This window comes from Hippocampus bargibanti, linkage group LG06, assembly GCF_051943395.1.
Source record: "Hippocampus bargibanti isolate YZ-2025 linkage group LG06, ASM5194339v1, whole genome shotgun sequence".
NCBI lineage: Eukaryota > Metazoa > Chordata > Actinopteri > Syngnathiformes > Syngnathidae > Hippocampus > Hippocampus bargibanti.
In genome coordinates, this window is record NC_142739.1 from 17,765,441 (window position 1) to 17,791,529 (window position 26,089).

Genomic DNA, 26,089 nt, shown 5'->3' on the forward strand with positions numbered 1-26,089 from the left:
GAAGAAGAAGAAGAAAGGTAGACATACTGTGTGTCCAGGAGACCAGGTGGAAAGGGAGCAAGGCTAGAAGCTTAGGGTCAGGGTTTAAGTTGTTCTATCATGGTGAAGACAGAAACAGAAATGGAGTTGGGGTTACCTTAAAAGAGGAGTTTGTTAGGAATGTCTTAGAAGTAAAAAGAGTATCAAATAGAATGATAGATGGATGAGTATCAGATAGATGAGTCTGAAGCTAGAAATTGAAGGTGTGATGTTCAATGTTGTTTGTGGGTATGCCCCACAAGTAGGATGTGAGCTGGCGGAGGAGAAATTTTGGTTGGACTTTGATGAAGTCATACAGAACATCACGAGAAGTGAGAGGGTTGTAATTGGACATGACTTCAATGGACATGTTGGTGCAGGAAACAAAGATGATGAGGAGGTGATGGGCAGGTTTGGACTCCAGATGAGGAACGCTGAAGGAATGGTGGAAGTTGAAAAGGGAAGAGTGTTGCATGACATTTAGGAAGGAGGTAAAACAATAAAACAAGCACTGGGTGGGCAAGAGGTCCTTTCAGATGACTGGCAAACTACAGTGAACATAATCAAAGACACAGGTCGGAAAGTACTTGGTGTATCGAGTGGAAGAAAGGTAGATAAGAGGACTTGGTGGTGGAATGGGGAGGTGCAGGAGTGTAGACAAAGAAAGAGGTTAGCAAAGAAGAAGAGTAGACAGCAGTACAAGGAGATGCAGCGCACGGTTAAAGTAAAGGTGGCAAAGGCCAAACAAGAGGCCTATGATGACTTACATGCTCGGCTGGACAGCAAGGAAGGTGAGACTGATCTTTACAGGCTGGCGAGACAGAGAGACCAAGATGGTAAGGACCTGCAGGAGGTTCTGGTGATTAAGGATAACGATGGCTATGTATTAACAGGTGCCAGTAGTGTGATGGCAAGATGGAAAGAGTACTTTGATGAATGAGGAAAATGAGAAGGAACAATGAGTAGAAGACGTGACTGTTGTGGACCAAGACGTAGCAAACATTAGCAAGGATGAAGTGAGCAGGGTGCTGAAGAGGGAAAGGCACTCAGGCCTGATGATTTACCAATCGAGGTATGGAAGTGTCTTGGAGAGGTGGCGGTGGTGTTCCTGACTGGGTTATTCAACAAGATCTTAGATGGTGAACAGATGCCTGAAGAATGGAGACGAAGTTTATTCGTGCCCATTTTTAAGAAGAAAAGGAGATGTGCAGAGTTGTACTAACTACAGATGAATAAAGTTGATTGCCATACAATGACACTCTGGGAAAGAGTATTTGAAGCTAGACTAAGAGCAGAAGTGAACATTTGTGAGCAGCAGTATGGCTTCATGCCAAACAAGAGTACGACAGATGCAGTGTTTGCTTTAAGAATGCTGATAGAGAAGTACAGAGAAGGTCAGAAGGAATTGCATTGTGTCTTGTAGATCTGGAGAAAGCGTATGACAGGGTGCCCAGAGAAGAGCTGTGGCATTGCATGAGGAAGTCTGGAGTGACGGAAAAGTATGTGGGAGCGGTGCAAGACATGTATCATGACTGTAAGACAGTTGTGAGGTGTGCTGTCATTGTGACAGAGGAATTCAAGGTGGAGGTGGGACTCCACCAGGGGTCAGCTTTTAGCCCCTTCTTGTTTGCTGTGGTGATGGCCAGGCTGAAAGATGATGTTAGACAAGAATCTCCTTGGACCATGATGTTTGCAGATGACATTGTGATCTGTAGCGAGAACAGGGAACAGGTGGCGGAGAAACTAGAGATGTGGAGATATGCCCAGCAAAGGAGAGGAATGAAGATCAGTCGCAGCAAGACTGAATATGTGTGTGAATGAGAGGGATCCAAGTGCAAGAGTGATGCTACAGGGAGAAGAGATAAAGAAGGTGGAGGATTTTAAGTACTCGGGGTCAACTGTCCAGAGCAATGCAGAGTGTGGAAAAGAGGTGAAGAGGCGTGTCCATGCAGGCTGGAGGAAAATGTCAGGTGTGATGTGTGATAGAAGGGTTTCAGCCAGGATGAAAGCAAAAGTGTATTAAACAGTGGTGAGACCAGCCATGATGTTTGGACTGGAGACAGTGCCACTGAAGCAAAGACAGGAAGCAGAGTTGGAGGTAGCAGAGCTGAAGATGTTGAGGTTTTTTTGGGAGTGACCAGGTCGGATAGGGTCAGGAATGAGTACATTAGAGAGACAACTCATATTAGAGGTTTTGCAGAGAAAGTCAGAGAGGCTAGACCAGACGTGGGCAAATTACGGCCCGCGGGCACATACGGCCCGTTAGGTTTTGTAATCCGGCCCGCCGAACTTGCCCAAATTATAGTACAAACAGTTCTAAAACTCATGCCAAAAAGTTAGCGAACAACAGGGCAAATAACTGAAAAGTTGCCTGCCCCATTTTTCACAACTTGAAGCACAATGAGACAACCAATCACATTAAAAACATTGTCATAAAGTATAAAGTTTCTTTTTAAATCAAATTCTACCTTGCTTAATTTACGGTAATTGTGCATGGCTGTAGATTTTGCTGCAGTTGTCGATTATCATTGCGGTGCACAATGCAAAGTTTGCATTGCTTCCTACTAAGCCCCTTTCATAAGTCTCACGTACACTTTACAGTCACGGTTTAATGTAAATTTACGTTTTGTAGCGTCACATATGTTGTTAGCTTCTTTTGAATCTTTCTGCTGGGCTGAGGTTCTGTGCATCTATTTTTGGAAAATGACATGAAATTGCACGGCTTTATAACGCTTGCGAAAGTCCGGAAGAAAGAAGCAGGCTTCTGATTGGCGGAATTTAACACAAGTAGGTATTATTGAGCTTGAATATTTCGTTGTGTAATAATATGTTTTGAATGTTGAAAGTGATTCCATTTTTCAATAAATGTTGATTTCTTTAACTTTGCCCCTTCGATTAAAAACAGACGCAATCTTGATAAATCACAGTGCATATGTTATTTTAATCTACTATTTCCATTTCCTCCTCCAAGTATCTGCGAAATAATATGTAAACGCCATATTCCTTGAGACAAATTTATTAACTGATCAGGGATATTTTTCACATTTGAAAGACAGTTAATAAATTGGGTTGTAGTGTTCTTACTGTGCTATGAGGTTTGTACATACTACATTTAAAGGACAACCGGCACCATTTTTTGTTTGTTTATAGCATCTAAAATACCCAAATCAGGCAGGCTGATATTTTTAGTTAAATGAAAAACACCAATAAAAATGACTTCAAAATGAATCCGGAAATGGTCAGTTTCAGAAGGTCCCATCACCCTGTTGGTGACGTCACGCCAAGACGTCTTGCCTTGCTCGAGAATCAAAACAATGGCTTCAAATTCGGAGATGTTTTCTTGTTACTCATCCAGTTATGAATATGATTCAAGTAGTTCTGAAGAGGAAAGCATAAAAGTTTGCAATTGATTCAAGGAGTCCTCCCATATCAATTCGAGCCGTCAAGGACAGCAATGTAGCACCCAGAAAATGCAGAAGATTGCGCCCAAGCTCCGTTTTGGAAATGGGCTGATTTGTCAGCTGGGAATTTGTGTCAGCGAATATCAAATAGTTGTCTTGGTGCAACACACAACGATTCACCATGGCGTTATTTATGTGTTTTCCTTCTAATTTCGCCATCAACACGGATCAACATGAAGTTTTCAGACCAAACAAAGTACCCAAAATGCATTGTATGTCGCTTTCTCGGTCAGGGGAGGTCCAAACGTGACGTCACATGGGGATCGTCATCAACTCGAAAACAAGACTTCATGAACATTCAGCACAAGTCTTAAAACGTAAACTATAGCTATAAGCTGTGGAATCTTTGTAAAATGCGCTCAGTCGAAGTCATTTGAAGTGATTTTATAAATTATGGACATAACTTGTTCAGAGTATTTCCGGCCCAAACACTCCCTCCAAATGCTCCTGGCCCGGCCCCTCTGTCAAATTTTAGAACCCAATGTGGCCCGCGAGTCAAAAAGTTTGCCCACCCCTGGGCTAGACTGAGATGGTTTGGACATGTCCAGAGGAGAGAGAGTGACTATATCGGCAGAAGGATGCTGAGCCTTGAACTGCCAGGCAGGAGACCGAGAGGAAGACCGAAGAGCAGGTTTATGGATGTGGTCAAAGAGGACATGAAGGTAGCTGGTGTGAGAGAAGAGGATGCATAAAACCGGGATAGATGGAGGACATTTATTCGCTGTGGCGACCCCTGAGGGGAAAAGCCAAAAGGAAAAGAAGATTATTGATGGACAAAAATATTGCCCAGCTCTAGATGTTACCCTGTATTATTTTTCCCAGTTTTTAAGTTGCTTGGTATTTTGGTGTCCACTGTTTGTTACTTGGGTAGCCCGTTATTCGAGTGGTTAGCACGTTGATCTCACAATGCAGAGGTACCGGGTTCAATACCTGCTTCAGCCTCCCTGTGTGGCGTTTGCATGTTCCCACCGGGCCTACATGGGTTTTCACCGGGTCCTCCGGCTTCCTCCCACATTCGAAAAACATGCATGGCAGAGTGACCGAACACTCCAAATTGTCCCCAGTTGTGAGCACGAATGGTGGTTAGTTTCTGGGTGCTTTGCGATTGGCAGGCAACCGGTCCAGGGTGTCCCATGCCCAGTGCCCGAAGACAGCTGGGATAGGCTCTAGCACCCCCACGGCACTAGTGAAGATGCAGTGGTTCAGAATCTGAATGAAATGAATGAATGTTTGGTATTCTTTGCTGTAATGTGGTTGCAGCTCGAAATGTGAAGAGTGCCAATGTATCACACAGGCCCCCATTTTGATGTTTTAGACCTCCTAAAAACAAGACGTGAAGAGCGGTCAGGTGTCATCAGTAAAGAATCCTTACATACCAAGCAGGTGAATTTCGTCAATGATAAGGATTGCCACTTTCTGAACATAGCTTCTGTTTTGCCAGCTTCTGCTAACTCCATCCCACTTCTCGGGTGTAGTGACAATGAGGTCAGCTTGTGCTATAGCTCTCATATCTGGGGTCACATCACCTGTCAGTTCCACCACTCTACACATCAAGGAAGCACAAAGTACATGACTTACATATACCTTTTATAACACGTTTATAAAACATTTTCATTGCATTATTGTTCAAACATAATACCATTCATAACATTACCAGTAAACCATGGAAAACATTTACTGTGATTAAAAACCAAAATCTCCTAAATATATTGTAACACCTTAATAATACATGCCAAAAAAAAGAAAATACGTCATTTGGATTGCTGACGGTGATTACACCCCATTTATGTAAACCTCATTTCGCCAAACTCACCTTTTTCCCAGTTTCTCTTCTATCCTGACTTTCCAGTCCTCAATTCTCTCTCTGACCAGAGCTTTAAGGGGGGCTATATACACCACCTGAAATCACAGAAAATAACAATTGTTAATGAATTAAACATTTTTGATTTTTGGGCGGTGGCCCGGTAGTTGAGTGGTTAGCACACTGGCTTCACAGTGCAGAGGTCGCCGGCTCGTGTCCCGGTCCGGCCTCCCTGTGTGGAGTTTGCATGTTCTCCCAGGGCCTGCGTGGGTTTTCTCCGGGTCTACCGGTTTCCTCCCACACTCCAAAAACATGCATGGCAGGCAGATTGACCGACCCAAATTGTGCTTAGGTGTGATTGTGAGAGTGACTGTTGTACGTCTTTGTGTGCCCTGCGATTGGCTGGCAACCAATTCAGGGTCCCCGCCTCATACCCGAAGACAGCTGAGATAGGCTCCACCACCCCCCACAACCTTAATGAGGAATAAGCGGTCTGGAAAATGGATGGATCGATGGATGATTTTTGGGCAGCAACGAATGAAGATTAATTGTTTGTTTTCATGAATGATAAATGGGCCCAACATAGTTCTCATTGATTTCCAAAGCAAAAGCAAAGGTTAATCACAAACCTAGTTCAGTCTGCTTTTATGGAGGAAACGAGAATGGAACTGAGGCCAGCTACAAAACTGTCCCTGGGGCTGGCTATTCTCGCAAAGACTGGACTAAAGATACTTCTGTCTGTGTAAGCTCTCAGTCGTACAGGAGTGGTCCATCGATGAGAAGGTTTCTTCAGCCGTCATCTGTACAAAAGTGAAGGTTTATAAACAAATCCATGGTTGTGCTATGGGCTCACCAGTTTCACCCATAGTGGCTAATCTTTACATGGAAGAGATGGAGAAATAGGCCCTCACATCTTTCCCAGGGACAAAACCTAGACACTGGTTTAGATATGTGGACGATACTTTTGTCATAATTAAGAAACAAGAAATTCAATAATTCACAGATCTTCTCAACTCTGTAGACTTCAACATTAAATTTACTCGTGAGGACATTCAAGAGAACCAACTAGCCTTCTTGGATTGTAAAGTAATTATAAAAGAGGACAGAGCGCTAAAAACAGAAGTCTTTAGGAAGGCTACGCACACTGACCAATACTTACTTTTTGACTCTAACCACCCTTTACAACATAAACTAGGAGTTATCAGAACCCTCCAGCATAGGGCTAAACTAATACCAACTAGCACTGAAGGTAGAGAAAAGGAGTCAAAACATATCAGGAGAGCACTCACTAACTGTGGGTACCCTCAGTGGTCATTCAACAAATGTCAGAAAGAAAGAATAGCGAACGAAACCAATAATTCTCAAGATTCTAAAAGGAGAGGAGTAGCAGTACCGTACATTGCAGGAGTTTCTGAAAAATTACAAAGAGTCCTTTGGCAACATAAAATTCCTACTTATTTCAAACCGATAAACACGTTAAGGCAAAAATTAGTGCATCCAAAAGATAGGCTACCAAATGAAAAACAAAGTAATGTAGTTTATTCCATACATTGTAAGAATGAAAATTGTAAAGAGCAGTACATTGGGGAGACTCAACAAATTCTCAAAAAAAAGACTATCAACATCGCAGGGACAATACTAGTGGGCCTCAATCGGCAGTACATTTGCACCTAAAAGCTAGCAACCACTCATTTGACGACAATGAGGTTAAAATTTTAGTGAAAGAACATAGATGGTTTGAAAGGGGGGTAAAAGAGGCGATTCTTATAAAACAACAAAATCCTTCATTAAACCGGTCTGGTGGTGTGAGGTTCAATTTGGATCGTTCATACAATAGCCTGCTCAGGCAAAACAGGTTAGGCAACTTTCGCAATGCTGATGAGGGTCGTTATGCTGATGAGGTGATACCGGGGGGTGTGGGGGTAATAGGCCAATCGTTAGTCAGGAATGTAGGAACAATCAGTGGGGCCACAGGGGGGGGTCCCGCGCCCCCCCCAACCTGAGAGTAGGGACCTATCATAGCTGTGTCCGGCGCCACCAGGTCTGGACATTAGGGTTATAATATGGGGCCGATACGACCAGTCAGACTTTAGTTCGCTGACGAAGCCTCTTGGATAGGAGGCGAAACGTCCGAAACCTTCACTTTTGTACAGATGACGGCTGAAGAAACCTTCTCATCGATGGACTAAAGATACTGTAACTTTGGAGAAATAATTTAAAAATACTTCTGGATATATTTAAGCTATATGAACTTTTTTTGCACATTTTACCCCAGACACATTTCTATCTTGAAATAAAAAAAATGTCAAAGAAGCATTTCCATAATTGCCGTTGGCGGCTTGACCCATTTTTCCCACACTACAGCATGTGTGAGAGACATGGCTGACTCCTTACCAAGCCATGATCATCCAAAAGGTTAATCAGGTTGTGTATTTCTGTCAAGCCTCATAACCCTTAATTGTTTATATTGCTATTTTGACGTATGTAAACCGCAGTGGACCCCAATGTTTTGAACATACTTTTTGTTGACCAAACGACGACCGGTGATAATCTCCATCGGAAGATTAACGCAAAGGGGTGGGGACGGGGGTGGAGACATTCCAAGCAAATTGGGACCACAATATATAAATCCCTCTGTCTGTGGAGTGGTGGTCGGCGTGGAGTGGTGGTCGGCGAACCACACGCCAGTTTGCAACCACGACTAATTCATTTCCACTCAATGTAATGGTTACACTAATTTAAAGGTTTGGATTGGATTGGATTAGCCTTTACTAGTCTCGCAGTAGATAAATTTACTTTCTTTCTCTTTGGTCCTCTGTATTCATGAATATCACGGCAGTGAAATTTCTCAAAGGTTGTTGGCAATGCATGCTGCCATAAGTCCGAACATTAGTTTACATGTAAAGGGGAGACGTAAGCAATTTTGATAAAATAGCAAACCACCTTGTTGCTAGTAACTATTTGTATAATTATTGAAATTATAACTGTGATTTTTTTTCTACCCAAAACCTTTCTGTTTCTGTAGACACTTGCTTTTATTTCCATTCAGGCAGTTGGAGTTGCAAGACATCCTGCGTTTTTCTTAATAATAAATAATTGTTTATTTTAACATTTGCTTTCGGTGGCGTGAACATTTATTCTTTGTCCTAAAATAAAATGTATTTGGAGATATCATCAAAGCACTGGTAACAAAAACCAAACAAAATTTAAAATGACATTTATTCTGGCACACAGATACTACCAATGGTATATATGTGACACCAAGGCGACCCAAAACTTAGACTGGTTGGGAGGAGACTGACCTTCGAGCTCGGGTACTTGTTGAAGACTCTGAACATGGCCATCTCAGCAGCTATGGTTTTTCCAGAGCCCGTTGGTGCCCCCAAAAGCACATTAGTATCAGTGTGATACAGTGTGTGGAAGATCTGAGTCTGGATGGGGTTGAAATGAGTGAACTTGTACAAGCTTTCATACTCCTGGTGTCCCAAAGCTGTCACAGGCAGTGGCTGCAGGTCTAACAACTCTGCGAAGGAAATATAATATGGAAATTGGAAGATACACTTGGGGAGGGGGTTAGAAGACCAAAATCAGGTCCAGCTTTTTTTCAATTATTGATGCCCATTATCAATACAAAGAATCACATATTGCAACTATATTTTTGTCTCTTTCCCCCCACATCAAAAGAAAAATGTGATAATTATTTGAGATATAGTGGATATTGAAAAAAGGTCTTTGTATCCACTCCACCTCCTCCTTGAATTATTCAAACCATTCAAATTTTGAGTCTGAGATTCTCATATCATCAATTCACTTATTTTCACAGCATTTCAGTTCAGTGTCTGCTCTTGAGCATTCATACACAATTTCAAAAATAAATCACACCAGCTTCTAGTTTGAATCTGTCATCATGGTTCACTGAAGTTTGGTGAAATGTACCGGTGTGTGGGGGGTGTCGTTCAGGCAAGATAAGGTTCTGGAAATTGATGATGCAGACTGCTTCGGCACCAAGCCAACGGTCAGACACTGCCTTGATATAGTACTGAGACGGTAGAGGTTCAAAGATGGGAATGGTAAACACAATGTGCTGAGCTTCTCCTGTGACCACCTATATGGAATAAGGAACACAGACTCTTGATTAGAAAGAAACAATTATTACACACACTTCAAATGTGACCTTGTTTAAAAAAATGCAGAAACTTTGAAGGTAGTTATTATACAGGAAGGAATTTATAGCATTCCCCTAATTGCCTAATGGTTCAATTTATGTTTGTAACGTTTATTTAAAAAAATCAAAAAACAAAAAAAGATTTCAGTTGCCTCAATTCAACCTTTACAATTACAATGACCTGGATGACTGACAATCCACATGGGCATTAAAGGACAACCGACGTCTCCGGACAAGTTGTGTCCATAATTTGTAAAATGGCTTCAAATGACTTCTACTGAGTGTATTTTACAAAGATTCCACCGCATATAGCTATATTTTACGTTTTAAGACTCATGCTGAATATTCAGGAAGTCTTGTTTTTGAGTTAGCGACGAGTCCGTACGTGACATCACTAAAGGACCACCCTTGACCATAAAAAAGACGCTTTGTAGCGGTCCTTCCATCACGTCAATGTATTTTGCTGTACTTGTGTTGTCTGGAGACCTCGTGTTGCACCCAAAAGCCACCAGAAGGCCAGAAGAGGGCGTCCAAGCGCCATATAAGGAATTTATCAGCCCGTGGAAACGGAGGTGGCCACAGGAGGTCGCCATTTTGTGCCTCTTTTTTTGGGTGTGAGATTTTCCCCCAATGTTGCCTCAAAATGGCACAAATAAATTCTTTAATCGATTGCAAACGTGTATGCTTTCCTCTTCAGAACTACAGTAAAGTCTCGTTATATCGATATTCTCGGGAGTCCGAAAAATATCGATATAACCGACTCTCGATATATCCGACCCTGCGCGCATGTAATTTTCTCCTTGCGTTCATAGAAATAGTATCGTAATAAGCAGTACTATCGATATAACGAGACTTTACTGTATTTGAATCATATTCAGAACTGGATGTGTAACAAGAAAGCATATTATCCGAAACTGAAGCCATTGTTTTGATTCACAAGCAATGCAAGACGTCTTGGCGTGACGTCACGGACTGGGGGCGGGACCTTCTGAAAATGCCCAATTCGCAGCTCAATTTTTTGCAGATTTTGGACACTTTAAGTCATTTTTATTGGTGTTTTGCATTTGACTAAAAATATCATACTGCATGTTTTGGGTATTTTAGATGCTATAAAACGTTTTTCTGGTGTCATTTAAAAAACAAAAAAGTGATGTCGGTTGTCCTTTTCCCATTGTTTACAGGACGATACTTTTGTCATAATTAAGAAACAAGAAATTCAATAATTCACAGATCTTCTCAACTCTGTAGACTTCAACATTAAATTTACTCGTGAGGACATTCAAGAGAACCAACTAGCCTTCTTGGATTGTAAAGTAATTATAAAAGAGGACAGAGCGCTAAAAACAGAAGTCTTTAGGAAGGCTACGCACACTGACCAATACTTACTTTTTGACTCTAACCACCCTTTACAACATAAACTAGGAGTTATCAGAACCCTCCAGCATAGGGCTAAACTAATACCAACTAGCACTGAAGGTAGAGAAAAGGAGTCAAAACATATCAGGAGAGCACTCACTAACTGTGGGTACCCTCAGTGGTCATTCAACAAATGTCAGAAAGAAAGAATAGCGAACGAAACCAATAATTCTCAAGATTCTAAAAGGAGAGGAGTAGCAGTACCGTACATTGCAGGAGTTTCTGAAAAATTACAAAGAGTCCTTTGGCAACATAAAATTCCTACTTATTTCAAACCGATAAACACGTTAAGGCAAAAATTAGTGCATCCAAAAGATAGGCTACCAAATGAAAAACAAAGTAATGTAGTTTATTCCATACATTGTAAGAATGAAAATTGTAAAGAGCAGTACATTGGGGAGACTCAACAAATTCTCAAAAAAAAGACTATCAACATCGCAGGGATAATACTAGTGGGCCTCAATCGGCAGTACATTTGCACCTAAAAGCTAGCAACCACTCATTTGACGACAATGAGGTTAAAATCTTAGCGAAAGAACATAGATGGTTTGAAAGGGGGGTAAAAGAGGCGATTCTTATAAAACAACAAAATCCTTCATTAAACCGGTCTGGTGGTGTGAGGTTCAATTTGGATCGTTCATACAATAGCCTGCTCAGGCAAAACAGGTTAGGCAACTTTCGCAATGCTGATGAGGGTCGTTATGCTGATGAGGTGATACCGGGGGGTGTGGGGGTAATAGGCCAATCGTTAGTCAGGAATGTAGGAACAATCAGTGGGGCCACAGGGGGGGGTCCCGCGCCCCCCCCAACCTGAGAGTAGGGACCTATCATAGCTGTGTCCGGCGCCACCAGGTCTGGACATTAGGGTTATAATATGGGGGCGATACGACCAGTCAGACTTTAGTTCGCTGACGAAGCCTCTTGGATAGGAGGCGAAACGTCCGAAACCTTCACTTTTGTACAGATGACGGCTGAAGAAACCTTCTCATCGATGGACTAAAGATACTGTAACTTTGGAGAAATAATTTAAAAATACTTCTGGATATATTTAAGCTATATGAACTTTTTTTGCACATTTTACCCCAGACACATTTCTATCTTGAAATAAAAAAAATGTCAAAGAAGCATTTTCATAATTGCCGTTGGCGGCTTGACCCATTTTGCCCACACTACAGCATGTGTGAGAGACATGGCTGACTCCTTACCAAGCCATGATCATCCAAAAGGTTAATCAGGTTGTGTATTTCTGTCAAGCCTCATAACCCTTAATTGTTTATATTGCTATTTTGACGTATGTAAACCGCAGTGGACCCCAATGTTTTGAACATACTTTTTGTTGACCAAACGACGACCGGTGATAATCTCCATCGGAAGATTAACGCAAAGGGGTGGGGACGGGGGTGGAGACATTCCAAGCAAATTGGGACCACAATATATAAATCCCTCTGTCTGTGGAGTGGTGGTCGGCGTGGAGTGGTGGTCGGCGAAACACACGCCAGTTTGCAACCACGACTAATTCATTTCCACTCAATGTAATGGTTACACTAATTTAAAGGTTTGGATTGGATTGGATTAGCCTTTACTAGTCTCGCAGTAGAGAAATTTACTTTCTTTCTCTTTGGTCCTCTGTATTCATGAATATCACGGCAGTGAAATTTCTCAAAGGTTGTTGGCAATGCATGCTGCCATAAGTCCGAACATTAGTTTACATGTAAAGGGGAGACGTAAGCAATTTTGATAAAATAGCAAACCACCTTGTTGCTAGTAACTATTTGTATAATTATTGAAATTATAACTGTGATTTTTTTTCTACCCAAAACCTTTCTGTTTCTGTAGACACTTGCTTTTATTTCCATTCAGGCAGTTGGAGTTGCAAGACATCCTGCGTTTTTCTTAATAATAAATAATTGTTTATTTTAACATTTGCTTTCGGTGGCGTGAACATTTATTCTTTGTCCTAAAATAAAATGTATTTGGAGATATCATCAAAGCACTGGTAACAAAAACCTAACAAAATTTAAAATGACATTTATTCTGGCACACAGATACTACCAATGGTATATATGTGACACCAAGGCGACCCAAAACTTAGACTGGTTGGGAGGAGACTGACCTTCGAGCTCGGGTACTTGTTGAAGACTCTGAACATGGCCATCTCAGCAGCTATGGTTTTTCCAGAGCCCGTTGGTGCCCCCAAAAGCACATTAGTATCAGTGTGATACAGTGTGTGGAAGATCTGAGTCTGGATGGGGTTGAAATGAGTGAACTTGTACAAGCTTTCATACTCCTGGTGTCCCAAAGCTGTCACAGGCAGTGGCTGCAGGTCTAACAACTCTGCGAAGGAAATATAATATGGAAATTGGAAGATACACTTGGGGAGGGGGTTAGAAGACCAAAATCAGGTCCAGCTTTTTTTCAATTATTGATGCCCATTATCAATACAAAGAATCACATATTGCAACTATATTTTTGTCTCTTTCCCCCCACATCAAAAGAAAAATGTGATAATTATTTGAGATATAGTGGATATTGAAAAAAGGTCTTTGTATCCACTCCACCTCCTCCTTGAATTATTCAAACCATTCAAATTTTGAGTCTGAGATTCTCATATCATCAATTCACTTATTTTCACAGCATTTCAGTTCAGTGTCTGCTCTTGAGCATTCATACACAATTTCAAAAATAAATCACACCAGCTTCTAGTTTGAATCTGTCATCATGGTTCACTGAAGTTTGGTGAAATGTACCGGTGTGTGGGGGGTGTCGTTCAGGCAAGATAAGGTTCTGGAAATTGATGATGCAGACTGCTTCGGCACCAAGCCAACGGTCAGACACTGCCTTGATATAGTACTGAGACGGTAGAGGTTCAAAGATGGGAATGGTAAACACAATGTGCTGAGCTTCTCCTGTGACCACCTATATGGAATAAGGAACACAGACTCTTGATTAGAAAGAAACAATTATTACACACACTTCAAATGTGACCTTGTTTAAAAAAATGCAGAAACTTTGAAGGTAGTTATTATACAGGAAGGAATTTATAGCATTCCCCTAATTGCCTAATGGTTCAATTTATGTTTGTAACGTTTATTTAAAAAAATCAAAAAACAAAAAAAGATTTCAGTTGCCTCAATTCAACCTTTACAATTACAATGACCTGGATGACTGACAATCCACATGGGCATTAAAGGACAACCGACGTCTCCGGACAAGTTGTGTCCATAATTTGTAAAATGGCTTCAAATGACTTCTACTGAGTGTATTTTACAAAGATTCCACCGCATATAGCTATATTTTACGTTTTAAGACTCATGCTGAATATTCAGGAAGTCTTGTTTTTGAGTTAGCGACGAGTCCGTACGTGACATCACTAAAGGACCACCCTTGACCATAAAAAAGACGCTTTGTAGCGGTCCTTCCATCACGTCAATGTATTTTGCTGTACTTGTGTTGTCTGGAGACCTCGTGTTGCACCCAAAAGCCACCAGAAGGCCAGAAGAGGGCGTCCAAGCGCCATATAAGGAATTTATCAGCCCGTGGAAACGGAGGTGGCCACAGGAGGTCGCCATTTTGTGCCTCTTTTTTTGGGTGTGAGATTTTCCCCCAATGTTGCCTCAAAATGGCACAAATAAATTCTTTAATCGATTGCAAACGTGTATGCTTTCCTCTTCAGAACTACAGTAAAGTCTCGTTATATCGATATTCTCGGGAGTCCGAAAAATATCGATATAACCGACTCTCGATATATCCGACCCTGCGCGCATGTAATTTTCTCCTTGCGTTCATAGAAATAGTATCGTAATAAGCAGTACTATCGATATAACCGATATCGATATAACGAGACTTTACTGTATTTGAATCATATTCAGAACTGGATGTGTAACAAGAAAGCATATTATCCGAAACTGAAGCCATTGTTTTGATTCACAAGCAATGCAAGACGTCTTGGCGTGACGTCACGGACTGGGGGCGGGATCTTCTGAAAATGCCCAATTCGCAGCTCAATTTTTTGCAGATTTTGGACACTTTAAGTCATTTTTATTGGTGTTTTGCATTTGACTAAAAATATCATACTGCATGTTTTGGGTATTTTAGATGCTATAAAACGTTTTTCTGGTGTCATTTAAAAAACAAAAAAGTGATGTCGGTTGTCCTTAGATAAGATGGCGCCCCCCTGTGTGGCTGCCTCCACAGCAGCTCTTTCCCTTTCTTGTCTACTTTTTCACTTCTTTACTTTTCCGTTTTTGTTTTGCCTGATCTCGCTCCATAAACCTACGGAGAGGAGATGGGCATCTTTTCTTTTGCTCATCGCCGTTATTTTTTACTTTTTCATCGCTCCTGTGAACGGGGAATCCACGCGCACGCGGAATCCCATTGTTTACAGTCGAGACCAGCTACTAGCGTGGCGGGCTAATAGCGGACTAGCGGCCGCCGCACCAGACATCCCCGATGAATTGAAGAGGAGGAAACGAGGATGTCGGGCCGGGAAAGATCGCCGCAAAAGAACGAGGAAATACCGACACGTTCTCCCGTCCGTCATCATGGGGAACGTGAGATCGCTCCCAAATAAAATGGACGAGCTGGCGGCGCTAACGCGACATCAGAGGGAGTACCGGGAAGCCAGCTTGCTACTCGTCACGGAGACATGGCTTTCGGCAATCACTCCGGACGCCCACGCAGAGTTGGAGGGCTTCCAACTCGTACGAGCGGACAGAAATGAAGGCAGCGGTAAGCAGAAAGGAGGGGGGATTGCTGTATTTGTGAATGACAAATGGTGCAATCCTGGGCACATCACGGTGAAGGAAAAACTTTGCACTCGGGACATCGAGCTGCTAGCCGTTAGCCTTCGGCCGCATTACCTGCCACGGGAATTCTCACACGTCATAGCCGTGACGACGTACATTCCCCCTACGGCAAATGGCGGCGCTGCCTCCGATGCCCTCATATCTGTTGTAAACAAGCTGCAAACCCAGTCCCCCAACGCCTTGTTTATCATCTCAGGGGACTTCAATCACATTTCCCTGAAATTCTCCCTCCCAACATTCACACAGTATGTAACTTGTGCCACCAGAGACAATAACATATTGGACCTATTTTATTCAAACGCCAAGGATGCATACAAACCCTCCCCCCTCCCCCCTCTCGGAAGAGCAGACCACAATATGGTTTATCTCCAGCCTGTGTACAAACCCCTTGTCCAGAGGCAACCAGCTGTGACCCGCACGATCAAAAGATGGTCCACAGAAGCTGAAGAAGCTCTGCGGGACTGTTTTGATTCAACCAGGTGGGAGCTCTTTACTGAGATTCATGGGGAAGACATTGACTCACTCACCAACACCATCACAGACTACATTAACTTTTGTGAACAAAACACCGTACCCACCAGGACTGTGCGGTGTTTTGCCAACAACAAACCATGGATTAATCCCGACATAAAAGTCCTCCTGAAGGAGAAGAAAAGGGCTTTTGTGTCGGGCAACAGAGAGGAACTGAAGGCCGTGCAGATCCAACTGAGGAGGAAGATCAGAGAGGGGAAGAAGGCCTACAGGATGAAAATGGAGGAGCAGCTGCAAGCCAGCAATGTCGCTGGTGTCTGGAAGGGCCTGAAAAACATCTCAGGCCACAAAAGCCCAGTGACATTGAACGAAAAAGACAAGGACTGGGCAGATGAAATCAACCGCTTTTTCAATCGGTTTGACAAGACGCCAGCCGCCCCCGGCCCACCGTCAACTTCACCTGTAGCTGCACCTGCACCAACTCTCACTGTGGCCTTACCCTCCCTGCCCCCTCTCACGACCAGCTTTCCACAACCAACATCTGCCCTCCCAACCGTTGCCACACCCTCAGCCGCCACTCTGCCTCCTGGTTCCTGCCTGTCTGTCACAACTGCGCAGGTGAGGAACCAACTGAGGAGGATGAAGGTGAGGAAGGCAGCAGGTCCGGATGACATCAGTTCCCGACTCCTCAAGACCTGCTCCGACCAGCTGTGTGACATTGTCCAGCACTTGTTCAACCTGAGCCTGAAGCTGGGCAGAGTTCCACAGCTGTGGAAAACGTCATGCCTGGTCCCAGTGCCCAAGATTGCCAACCCCAAAGAGCTCAACAGCTACAGACCGGTGGCGCTGACGTCTCACCTGATGAAGACGCTGGAGAGACTCGTCCTCGCCCACCTGCGACCGCTGGCAAGCTCATCGCTGGACCCGCTGCAGTTTGCCTACCAGCCCAGCATCGGTGTGGAGGATGCCATCATCTACCTCCTCCATACGGCGTTGCTGCACCTGGAGAATGCTGGGAGCACGGTGAGGATCACATTCTTCGATTTCTCCAGTGCCTTCAACACCATCCAGCCCAGTCTACTGGGGGACAAGCTGCAGCATGCCGGAGTCGACCATCACCTCACATCCTGGATTACAGACTACCTCACAAACAGGCCACAGTACGTGAGGGTAAAGAACTGTGAGTCGGACAGGCTTCTCTGCAGCACCGGAGCGCCGCAGGGAACAGTCCTGGCTCCATTCCTCTTCACCCTCTACACCTCGGACTTCAACTACAACACCCCAACCTGCCACCTTCAGAAGTTCTCTGACGACTCAGCTATTGTCGGCCTCATTACAGAGGGAGACGATAGGGAGTACAGGGGACTGACAAAGGACTTTGTGGACTGGTGCCAGCAGAATCACCTCCAGATCAACACTGGCAAAACCAAGGAGCTGGTGGTGGATTTCTGCAGGAAACAATCGTCACCTGCAAAGGGAAAAAAAGGCAAAGCAAATTGTTGTTATTTATTGAGATTGATAGGAGTTAAAAATGGCTGGCCATCTGCCATTAGACTAACAATATATTTTTTTTCCTATTGGCCAAAGGTGAAAAAAGAGTTTTCAACTGAAAAAAATGTACTAGATATTTGATCTTTTGGTGCCATTTATTTAGTTCAACAAAAGGACTAGTAATAATTGGATTGGATTTGCCTTTATTAGTCTCACAGTGGGCACAGTATAATGTAATGTAATATAATTTGTGGTGCCACAAAACCAACCTGCTTTTTCTGGAGAAGGACGTACTCAGAATGGTAGATGTGATCATTGATTGGGTCCTCCACCCATAACCACCATGGCTCACCCACAGACCCATGTACCTGAAACATGGAAGCAAACAAGAAAGCTCAGACGGTGCACGGTGGGATGGGGTTTGGGGGGATACATCACCAGGCCATGTTGTGCCATTGAATGATGAACCAGTGTGAATAGTTGACTTGTATGTTTAAAATACAGCAAAATAAGAACACGCTATGGCAGCAGGTTGCACCTTCTTATATTCGAGGAAAATTCAATTGATGTTATTTTCACAATCCCTTCTTTTCACAAACATTTGTCGATGAAAAGTCAACAAAGCATTTCCGGACACACAAAGCAATATTGGCTACACATTATTTTTGTTCAGTTTGTGATTTTAGTCCTATGACCACTCAGCCAATTATATGTAGCAAATGCAACTATGTTGACGTTGGAAGCCAGATCATTGTTCAGAAAGCTTTAAATAGTCCCAGAATGGAGAAATTTGCAAAGGATTAGTTGGTCATGTAAGCCAGATCTGGGATTGAACCCTGCACCTTCATACTGGGAGTCTGTCACCTTAGCCAAATCACACATCAGAGGTCACCATATTTACCTGATCATTCCAACGGAAGTCAGGTGTGACAATTAGACGGACACGCAGGACAGTCCGTGTGATTGGTTGAACACTAGCCTCCATTGTGATTGAAGGGATCTGATGGACGCACTGTTTCACTGTCAAACCAACGTTAACGTGATGCAGCATGTGTCCTGGAAACAATACAGCTGGTAATAACATACTGAGAAGATCAAGAAAAAACACATTCAAATGGAAGAATATTATTAATCTGCGAAGGTTCTGTTGACTTGCAGGCCACATCATTTTTCGAAACTGTTAATTGAATAAATTATGACTTTCAGTCAGGTATTGCAGGCCTGTTTTGAATTCATTATTTCTCTCAGTAAGTCTTTTTCATTAATTTAATTTTAAGTATATCCAAAAAACTGCAAATATTCAAACTTAATATTCTTCATCTTTGCTTGATTCGGAGAAGACTTAAAACCATCAAAACCTAAACCCAGGAGGCACATTCTTCTAAATTCAGCAGTCATACCAATTTCATCCTTCCTCATGTCCTTTAGTTTATCAACAGTAAGCTTCTTCTCCTCCAATCGACTCAGTACAATGTGACTTAAGTTGGAGAACTGGCAAAGAGGATGGGAAAAGCCCCAAAGCCGCTTGTCAATGACTTTGGAGAGTGTGAGCAGTCGATAGGTCATGGCCGGCCAACGCTTTCTTAGAGCAATCTCAAACAATGCCCTGACAATTCGAGCAGCATTCTGAAAAGTGGCAAAAGCAAGAAATTATCGTAAATTGCTTTAATAGAAATCACACCTTTCAATAGTTTGTTTCTTACCTGTGCAACATATGAAAGGTCTGAGATGAGAGAGAAGCTGTCAACATCTCCACGACTTATGTAGGTCTGCAAGAGAATGTTAACCTTGCCATACCCATTTTCTACTCCGCCTGCTGCGGGCAGCTCACAGTAGTTGCACAGCATCTGCTCCAGCTCATCCATCTCTTCATCACGAACCTGCCACCATGATTCCAGACCGTGAGAAATTGGAACCACAATCTGGGTACTTCTTGAGGTGGGGAGATCATATCATACCTCCACGTCAAGATGACAAATACTATTGTAGGCGGGTCGATGGAGTGTGACCCGTACTAAATACTGAAGGCTACATTCGCAGAAGGACACCGTTTCAGCGGAAATGACACGGATTTGGGACATTCTTGTAGGATCGAGAAGGAAGAGGATCGGAGCAATCCTTGTGATATGACTGGAACAAGATCCGATGGATCACATGGGAGACTGCTGTTTGTCTCTTGGTTAAATGCTCCCCTTGTTCATGACATTAGATGTCCAAGATGTCACAAAGAAACTGTACTGATACGACGACTTTATATACACATCCTTAAAGGACAACCGACGGCTCCGGACAAGTTGTGTCGATAATTTGTAAAATCGCTTCAAATGACTTCCACTGAGCGTATTTTACAAAGATTCCACCGCATATAGCTATACTTTACATTTTTAAGACTCGCGGTGAATATTCCGGAAGTCTTGTTTTTGAGTTGGTGACGTCGGTTGTCCTTTAAGGGAAAAAAAGGCAAAGCAAATTGTTGTTATTTATTGAGATTGATAGGAGTTAAAAATGCCTGGCCATCTGCCATTAGACTAACAATATAATTTTTTTCCTATTGGCCAAAGGTGAAAAAATAGTTTTCAACTGAAAAAAATGTACTAGATATTTGATCTTTTGGTGCTGATCTTTGTCACTGAAGGAACGCCCCTAACCGAGAAAGGACACACTGTAGCAGTCCTTTGATCACGTCAATGCATTTTGCGGTACTTTGTTTGGTCTGTCGATGAGAAGATTTCTTCAGCCGTCATCTGTACTTTTTTGAAGGTGTCGGACGTTTCGCCTCCTATCCAAGAGGCTTTGTCAGCAAATTAAAGTCTTACTGGTCGTATCGGCCCTATTTATATATCCCTAATGTCCCACCATATCGGTTTACTGATTGTTCCTACATTCCTGACTAACGACTGGCCTGTTTGCCCCCCTCCCTCTGGTATCACCTCATCAGCATTACGAATGTTGTCCAACTTGTTTTGCCTAAGCAGGCTATTGTATGAACGATCCAAATTGAACCTTCAAAAAAGTACAGATGACGGCTGAAGAAACCTTCTCATCGATAGACCACTCCTGTACGACTGAGAGCTTACACAGACGTTTGTTTGGTCTGAAAACTTCGCGTTGATCCATGTTGATGGTGAAATTAGAAGGCAGACACATAAATAACGCAATGGTGAATCCTTGTGTGTTGTGACAAAAATGTTGAGCCCATTTCCACACGGAGCTTTGTCGCCATCTTCTGCCTTTTTTGGGTGCAACATTTCCCCTCCACTGATGCCTCAAAATGACACGGTATAAATTCTTGAATCGATTGCAAACATGTGTGCTTACCTCTTCAGAACTATTTGAATCATATTCATAACTGGATGAGTAACAAGAAAGCATGTTTTCCGAATCTGAAGCCATTGTTTTGATTCTTGAGCAAGGCAAGACGTCTTGGCGTGACACCACGAACAAGTGGGCGGGACCGTCTGAAACTGACCACTTCCGGTTTCGATTTTTTGCAGTTTCAACACACTTAATGTCATTTCTATTGGTGTTTTGCATTCGACTAAAAATACCATACTGCGTGTTTTGGGTATTTTATATGTTATAAAACGTTTTTCTGATGTCAGTTAGGAAACAAAAAAGTGATGTCGGTTGTCCTTTAAACATCTGATGTTACTTTTAATTTCTACCATTTTTGTATTTCTTTAGTTTAGTTGTTACTTTACGTATTTATAGGCAGTGGGAACCGTTACTTTAAACATTCTTAGTTCTGTCTGATTGTGAACTTTCACCTTTGTATCTAGTAGCTGATAGGCACTTTTGAAATGATGCCATTCCCGCCGTATAACTACCTCAGGTGAGGGAGGGGCTCGCTCTCTCGCCACTCTCCCTTGATGGAGTAACATTTTCTACACTGTCCGGAAGATTAAAGAATCTTTTGTTTTCCACTTTGGTTCCCGCTTGATTTTTACTTTCAAACAAGTGATTACTCTTCAATCACAAAGTTGGATCAATCAGTACCTTTTCAGGAATAGAAAAGGTCCACCACACTCTTACAGCCACTGAAGGATTATTTGTTTAAAGGACAACCAACGTCACTTTTTTTGTTTTTTAACTGAAATCAGAAAAACGCTTTATAGCATCTAAAATACCCAAAACACGCAGTATGATATTTTTATTCAAATGCTAAACACCAATAAAAAGGACTTAAAGTGTCCAAAATCTGCAAAAAATTCAGCTGCGAATTGGGCATTTTCAGAAAATCCCGCCCCCAGTTTGTGACATCACGCCAAGACGTCTTGCATTCCTGGTGAATCAAAACAACGGCTTCAGATTCGGAGAATATGCTTTCTTGTTACACATCCAGTTATGAATATGATTCAAATAGTTCTGAAGAGGAAAGCATACATGTTTGCAATCGATTAAAGAATTTATTTCGTGCCATTTTGAGGCAACATTGGGGGGAACTGTCTTACCCAAAAAAAAGAGGCACAAAATGGCGACCTCCTGTGGTCACCTCCGTTTCCACCGGCTGATAAATTCCTTATATGGAGCTTGGACGAGTTTGTCAGACCAAACAAGTACAGCAAAATACATTGACGTGATGGAAGGACTGCTACAATGTGTATTTTTTTCGGTCAGGGGCATTCCTTTAGTGACGTCACATACGGACTCGTCACCAAGTCAAAAACAAGACTTCCTGAATATTCAGCGGCAGTCTTAAAACATAAAATATAGCTATATGTGGTGGAATCTTATTAAAATACGCTCAGTAGAAGTCATTTGAAGCCATTTTACAAATTATGGACACAACTTGTCCGGAGATTTTGGTTGTCCTTTAAACTTAATTCTAAAAAACTGGCCGAGTTGACGAATGCCCACAATTGTGCTGCCAACCTTGGCATGTTCATGAGAATACTAACACATTGCCTGAAAGACTCACGTGCATGCCGTCTGTTTGAATAACTATTTGTTGTGTTTTCAGGAATAGAAAAAAAAAACACATTGGTATAATACAGTATTTTGTTGTTTTCTTTGTTTTGTCCACAGTGTGACTCTATTTTGACCAATTTAATTTCTCAACCATGTTGCCATGTCTTGGCAATCTTACCTTTAACTGGTCAAATTCCTCAGCCTTAGACACAATACTGAGGATATCAGCTTCTGTTCGTTGAGAGTTGAAAAGTTCATTGAATGTCTTCAAAGGGGAGAGAAATACACAAAAACTGGTCAATGAATTAAATATCCTTGTGAAGAGATGCATTTTAGCTGCTTTTCAGCTGTATTTGTCTACCTCTATTGTGTTGTATCTGATGTAGAAGTGGCTCGATGTCCTTCCTAGGTCAGTGGAGGCAAAGTAGCCAGTGCGCTCTTCAAAGCGAATCATCCTGGCTTTGTCCAGCTTCCTACCTGACTCTACCACAAGCTCCTTTCTGTACAGCTCTAAGGATGGATCCATCTGAAACATTCAAAGGCTTTGTTTCTAACTCCAAAAATTACACTGAACTATTCATTATTCTCGAGGGCTGTCAGTCCTCGAGGGCTGCTGTCCTGCCTGTTCTCCAGCTCTCCCTGGAGCAACACACCTGATTCAACTCATCAAGACCGTTTTGATGCTGCTTCAGAGCTGGCTGATGAGCTGGTCATATGAATCAAGTGTGTTGCAGCCGGGTCAGATGGAAAACAGGCCCTCCAGGCCTGGAGCTGGACATGTCTCGTTTACATAAAACAGATGGTATGTATTCTGAAAAAAAAAAAAAGATTTATCTGCAAAATACCAGGTCTTTTTTCCCCACAAAGTATAAATTCACTCCAGTCTATAGTATATTGGTAACACGAAACAATGCTGAAATTAAGTGAGTTCACAAACCTGCAAAGCCTTGTAGTTGATACCATATGCAAGTGGATTAGCCCTCATGCGCACATAGAGATAAGTGTAACTCAGCCACTTCACCGCTTCATCCACATTAGTGACTGTACCCAAAGCTACCTGCAACATCAAGAGACAAACATTCACACTGACCACGACTGTCTGTCACAACTTGATGGTCATTTGAACTATTTCTCATAAGAATGTAGCTTTTGCAACCCTCCAGGAACACTAAGACTAACCTCAGCATTGAGGTTTTCAGCCAGGCTGGCAAGAAACTGACTTTCAATGGGATTCTGCTGGGTGAGCAGGGTAAGGTAATGGCTGAGCTTGTCATGGGTGGTTATGATGGTGCCTTCGCCATACTTGTCAAACTGTGGCCGCCCTGCCCGACCAAAGATCTGCATCACGTCCAGGATGCCGAGATCCACAAGGGCACCACGCTTGGCATCGTAAATTTGTGTGCCCTGGAATCATACGAGACAGAAACAAATTAAACTAAATATATTTGAACAAAGTCTACATAGACAGTGTTTGCTCCAAGAAAATAAACAAATACAGTAAATATATTTAAAAAAAGGGTATTGCAGAAGGGGCACAGCCAATTAGCGATTAGCGTAGCCGCCTCAAAGGACTGCACTAAATTAGGGGGTTTGAAGCTCAGTAAAGCTCAGGTTGAAGCTCAGTAAAGACTCATGTACTCCAATTTCCTTTCACATTCTTAAAATATTATTTTGAGATATTAAAGTGTGCTTTTTTTGTGAATATGCGTGTGAGTGGTTGTCCATGTGTGCTCCGCGATTGGTTGGCAACCATTTGGGTGTAGCTGCTGTTCACCAAAGTCAGTTCGAACAGGCTCCAGCATATGAGAATAGGCGGTACATATGAATGTTTAAATTGCAGGTTTATGTGAGGTTGAAAAAAAAAAAAAAGAAAAATGTGACCTGTATACTTTAATGAAAACAAAAATCTTCCACAGAAGCAAATTAAAATCACAGAATGTGTAGTTGCACACATGTGGCACAACCGCTTATAACTGGCCATAAATATTCAGAATTAATTTGAATGTGAAGGATTTGTTCTGATAGCCACATGCCCAGTTATAAAAAAGATATGCTCACTTGGACAATCACATTATCTCCGTTTTGTATTTTTATTTTGGCTCCTGAAAATAAATGCATTTTTATTCACTCGTACAGTTTATTAGCCACACGATTGGTGCAAAATATTGAAACTTGAATAGTGGTGTGCTGACTTTTCACATCCAGTGTTTGTTAAAAGACGTTGTAAATGAAAATGAAGACGGAAATTAAAAAAAAAAAAAGAACCTTAATTATAACAGCATGGGCTGGCAGGTTGACTCCCCAGGCCAAGGTGGCAGTACAGACAAGAACCTTGAGGTACCCTCTCGAAAACATATTCTCCATTAAGTTGCGGTCAGACCGCAACATGCCTGCATGGTGGATCCCAAAACCGTCTGGAAACATCTCTTTCATTTGCTTATTTCGTGAGCGCTGGATCTAAAATTTCAAGCAAAAGAAACTGCTTAAAGACAAAATACATAAACAAATAAATACATCTCTTGTTAGTCTTAAAGGACAACCGACGTCTCGGGACAAGTTGTGTCCATAATTTGTAAAATGGCTTCAAATGACTTCTACTGAGCGTTTTGAGACTCACGCTGAATATTCCGAAAGTCTTGTATTTGTGTTGGTGACGAGTCCTCACCCTGCGTCACTGAAGGAACGCCCCTGACCGAAAAAATGACACATTGTAGCAGTCCTTCCATCACGTCAATGCATTTTGCTGTACTTGTTTGTTCTGAAAACTTCGTGTTGCACCAAAAAGAGGCAGAAGAGGGCGACAAAGCTCCGTGTAAGGAATTAATCAGCCTGTGGAAACGGGCTGATTAATTCCTTACACGGAGCTTTGTCGCCCTCTTCTGCCTCTTTTCTAGTGATACATTTCCCCCGCCTATTGCCTCAAAATGGCACGGAATAAATTATTTAATCGATTGCAAACATATGCTTTATGACTTTATTGTACAGTACAGTTTATTTCTTTAATCATAATACTATAGCACATTTATTATACATAAAATAAGGTGCATTTTGTGTAGTTTTAAGGCTTAGAAAATTAGAAAGTAGAAAATTATGTTTTATGGGGACCTGGGAACGGATTATTCTAATTTTAATGTTTTCCTATGGGAAATTATTTTTTGGGATACACACTTTTCACCTTATACACTCTGTCTGGGAACCAATTAAGTTCGTAAGCCAAGGTCTGTATTTGAATCATATTCATAACTGGATGAGTAACAAGAAAGCATATTCTCCGAATCTGAAGCCATTGTTTTGATTCTCCAGCAAGGCAAGACGTCTTGGGGAGACGCCACGAACAAGGGGGCGGGACCCTCTGAAACTGGCCACTTCCGGGTAAATTTTTTTTTGCAGATTTTGGACACTTTAAGTCATTTTTATTGGTGTTTTACATTTGACTAAAAATATTTGGGTATTTTGGATGATGTCAGTTAGGAAACAAAAAAGTGATGTCGGTGGTCCTTCAAGGGATAGAAAAATAAACATACATTTCACAATAATAATGTACAAATAATAC

General features: G+C 42.1%; 1 protein-coding gene across 1 annotated transcript in view; it reads right to left on the bottom strand.

Moving 5' to 3' along the window:
• The window catches only part of ascc3 (activating signal cointegrator 1 complex subunit 3), a 116,266-nt gene that overhangs the window by 41,258 nt on the left and 48,919 nt on the right, over window positions 1-26,089 (bottom strand). The window contains 13 exon segments of the mRNA XM_088998470.1: window positions 4,856-5,022; window positions 5,293-5,378; window positions 12,975-13,195; window positions 13,609-13,777; window positions 17,898-17,996; window positions 18,530-18,684; window positions 19,029-19,254; window positions 19,332-19,508; window positions 22,715-22,801; window positions 22,898-23,062; window positions 23,474-23,593; window positions 23,716-23,940; window positions 24,802-24,993. Coding sequence (XP_088854596.1) covers window positions 4,856-5,022; window positions 5,293-5,378; window positions 12,975-13,195; window positions 13,609-13,777; window positions 17,898-17,996; window positions 18,530-18,684; window positions 19,029-19,254; window positions 19,332-19,508; window positions 22,715-22,801; window positions 22,898-23,062; window positions 23,474-23,593; window positions 23,716-23,940; window positions 24,802-24,993 — 2,089 coding nt within the window.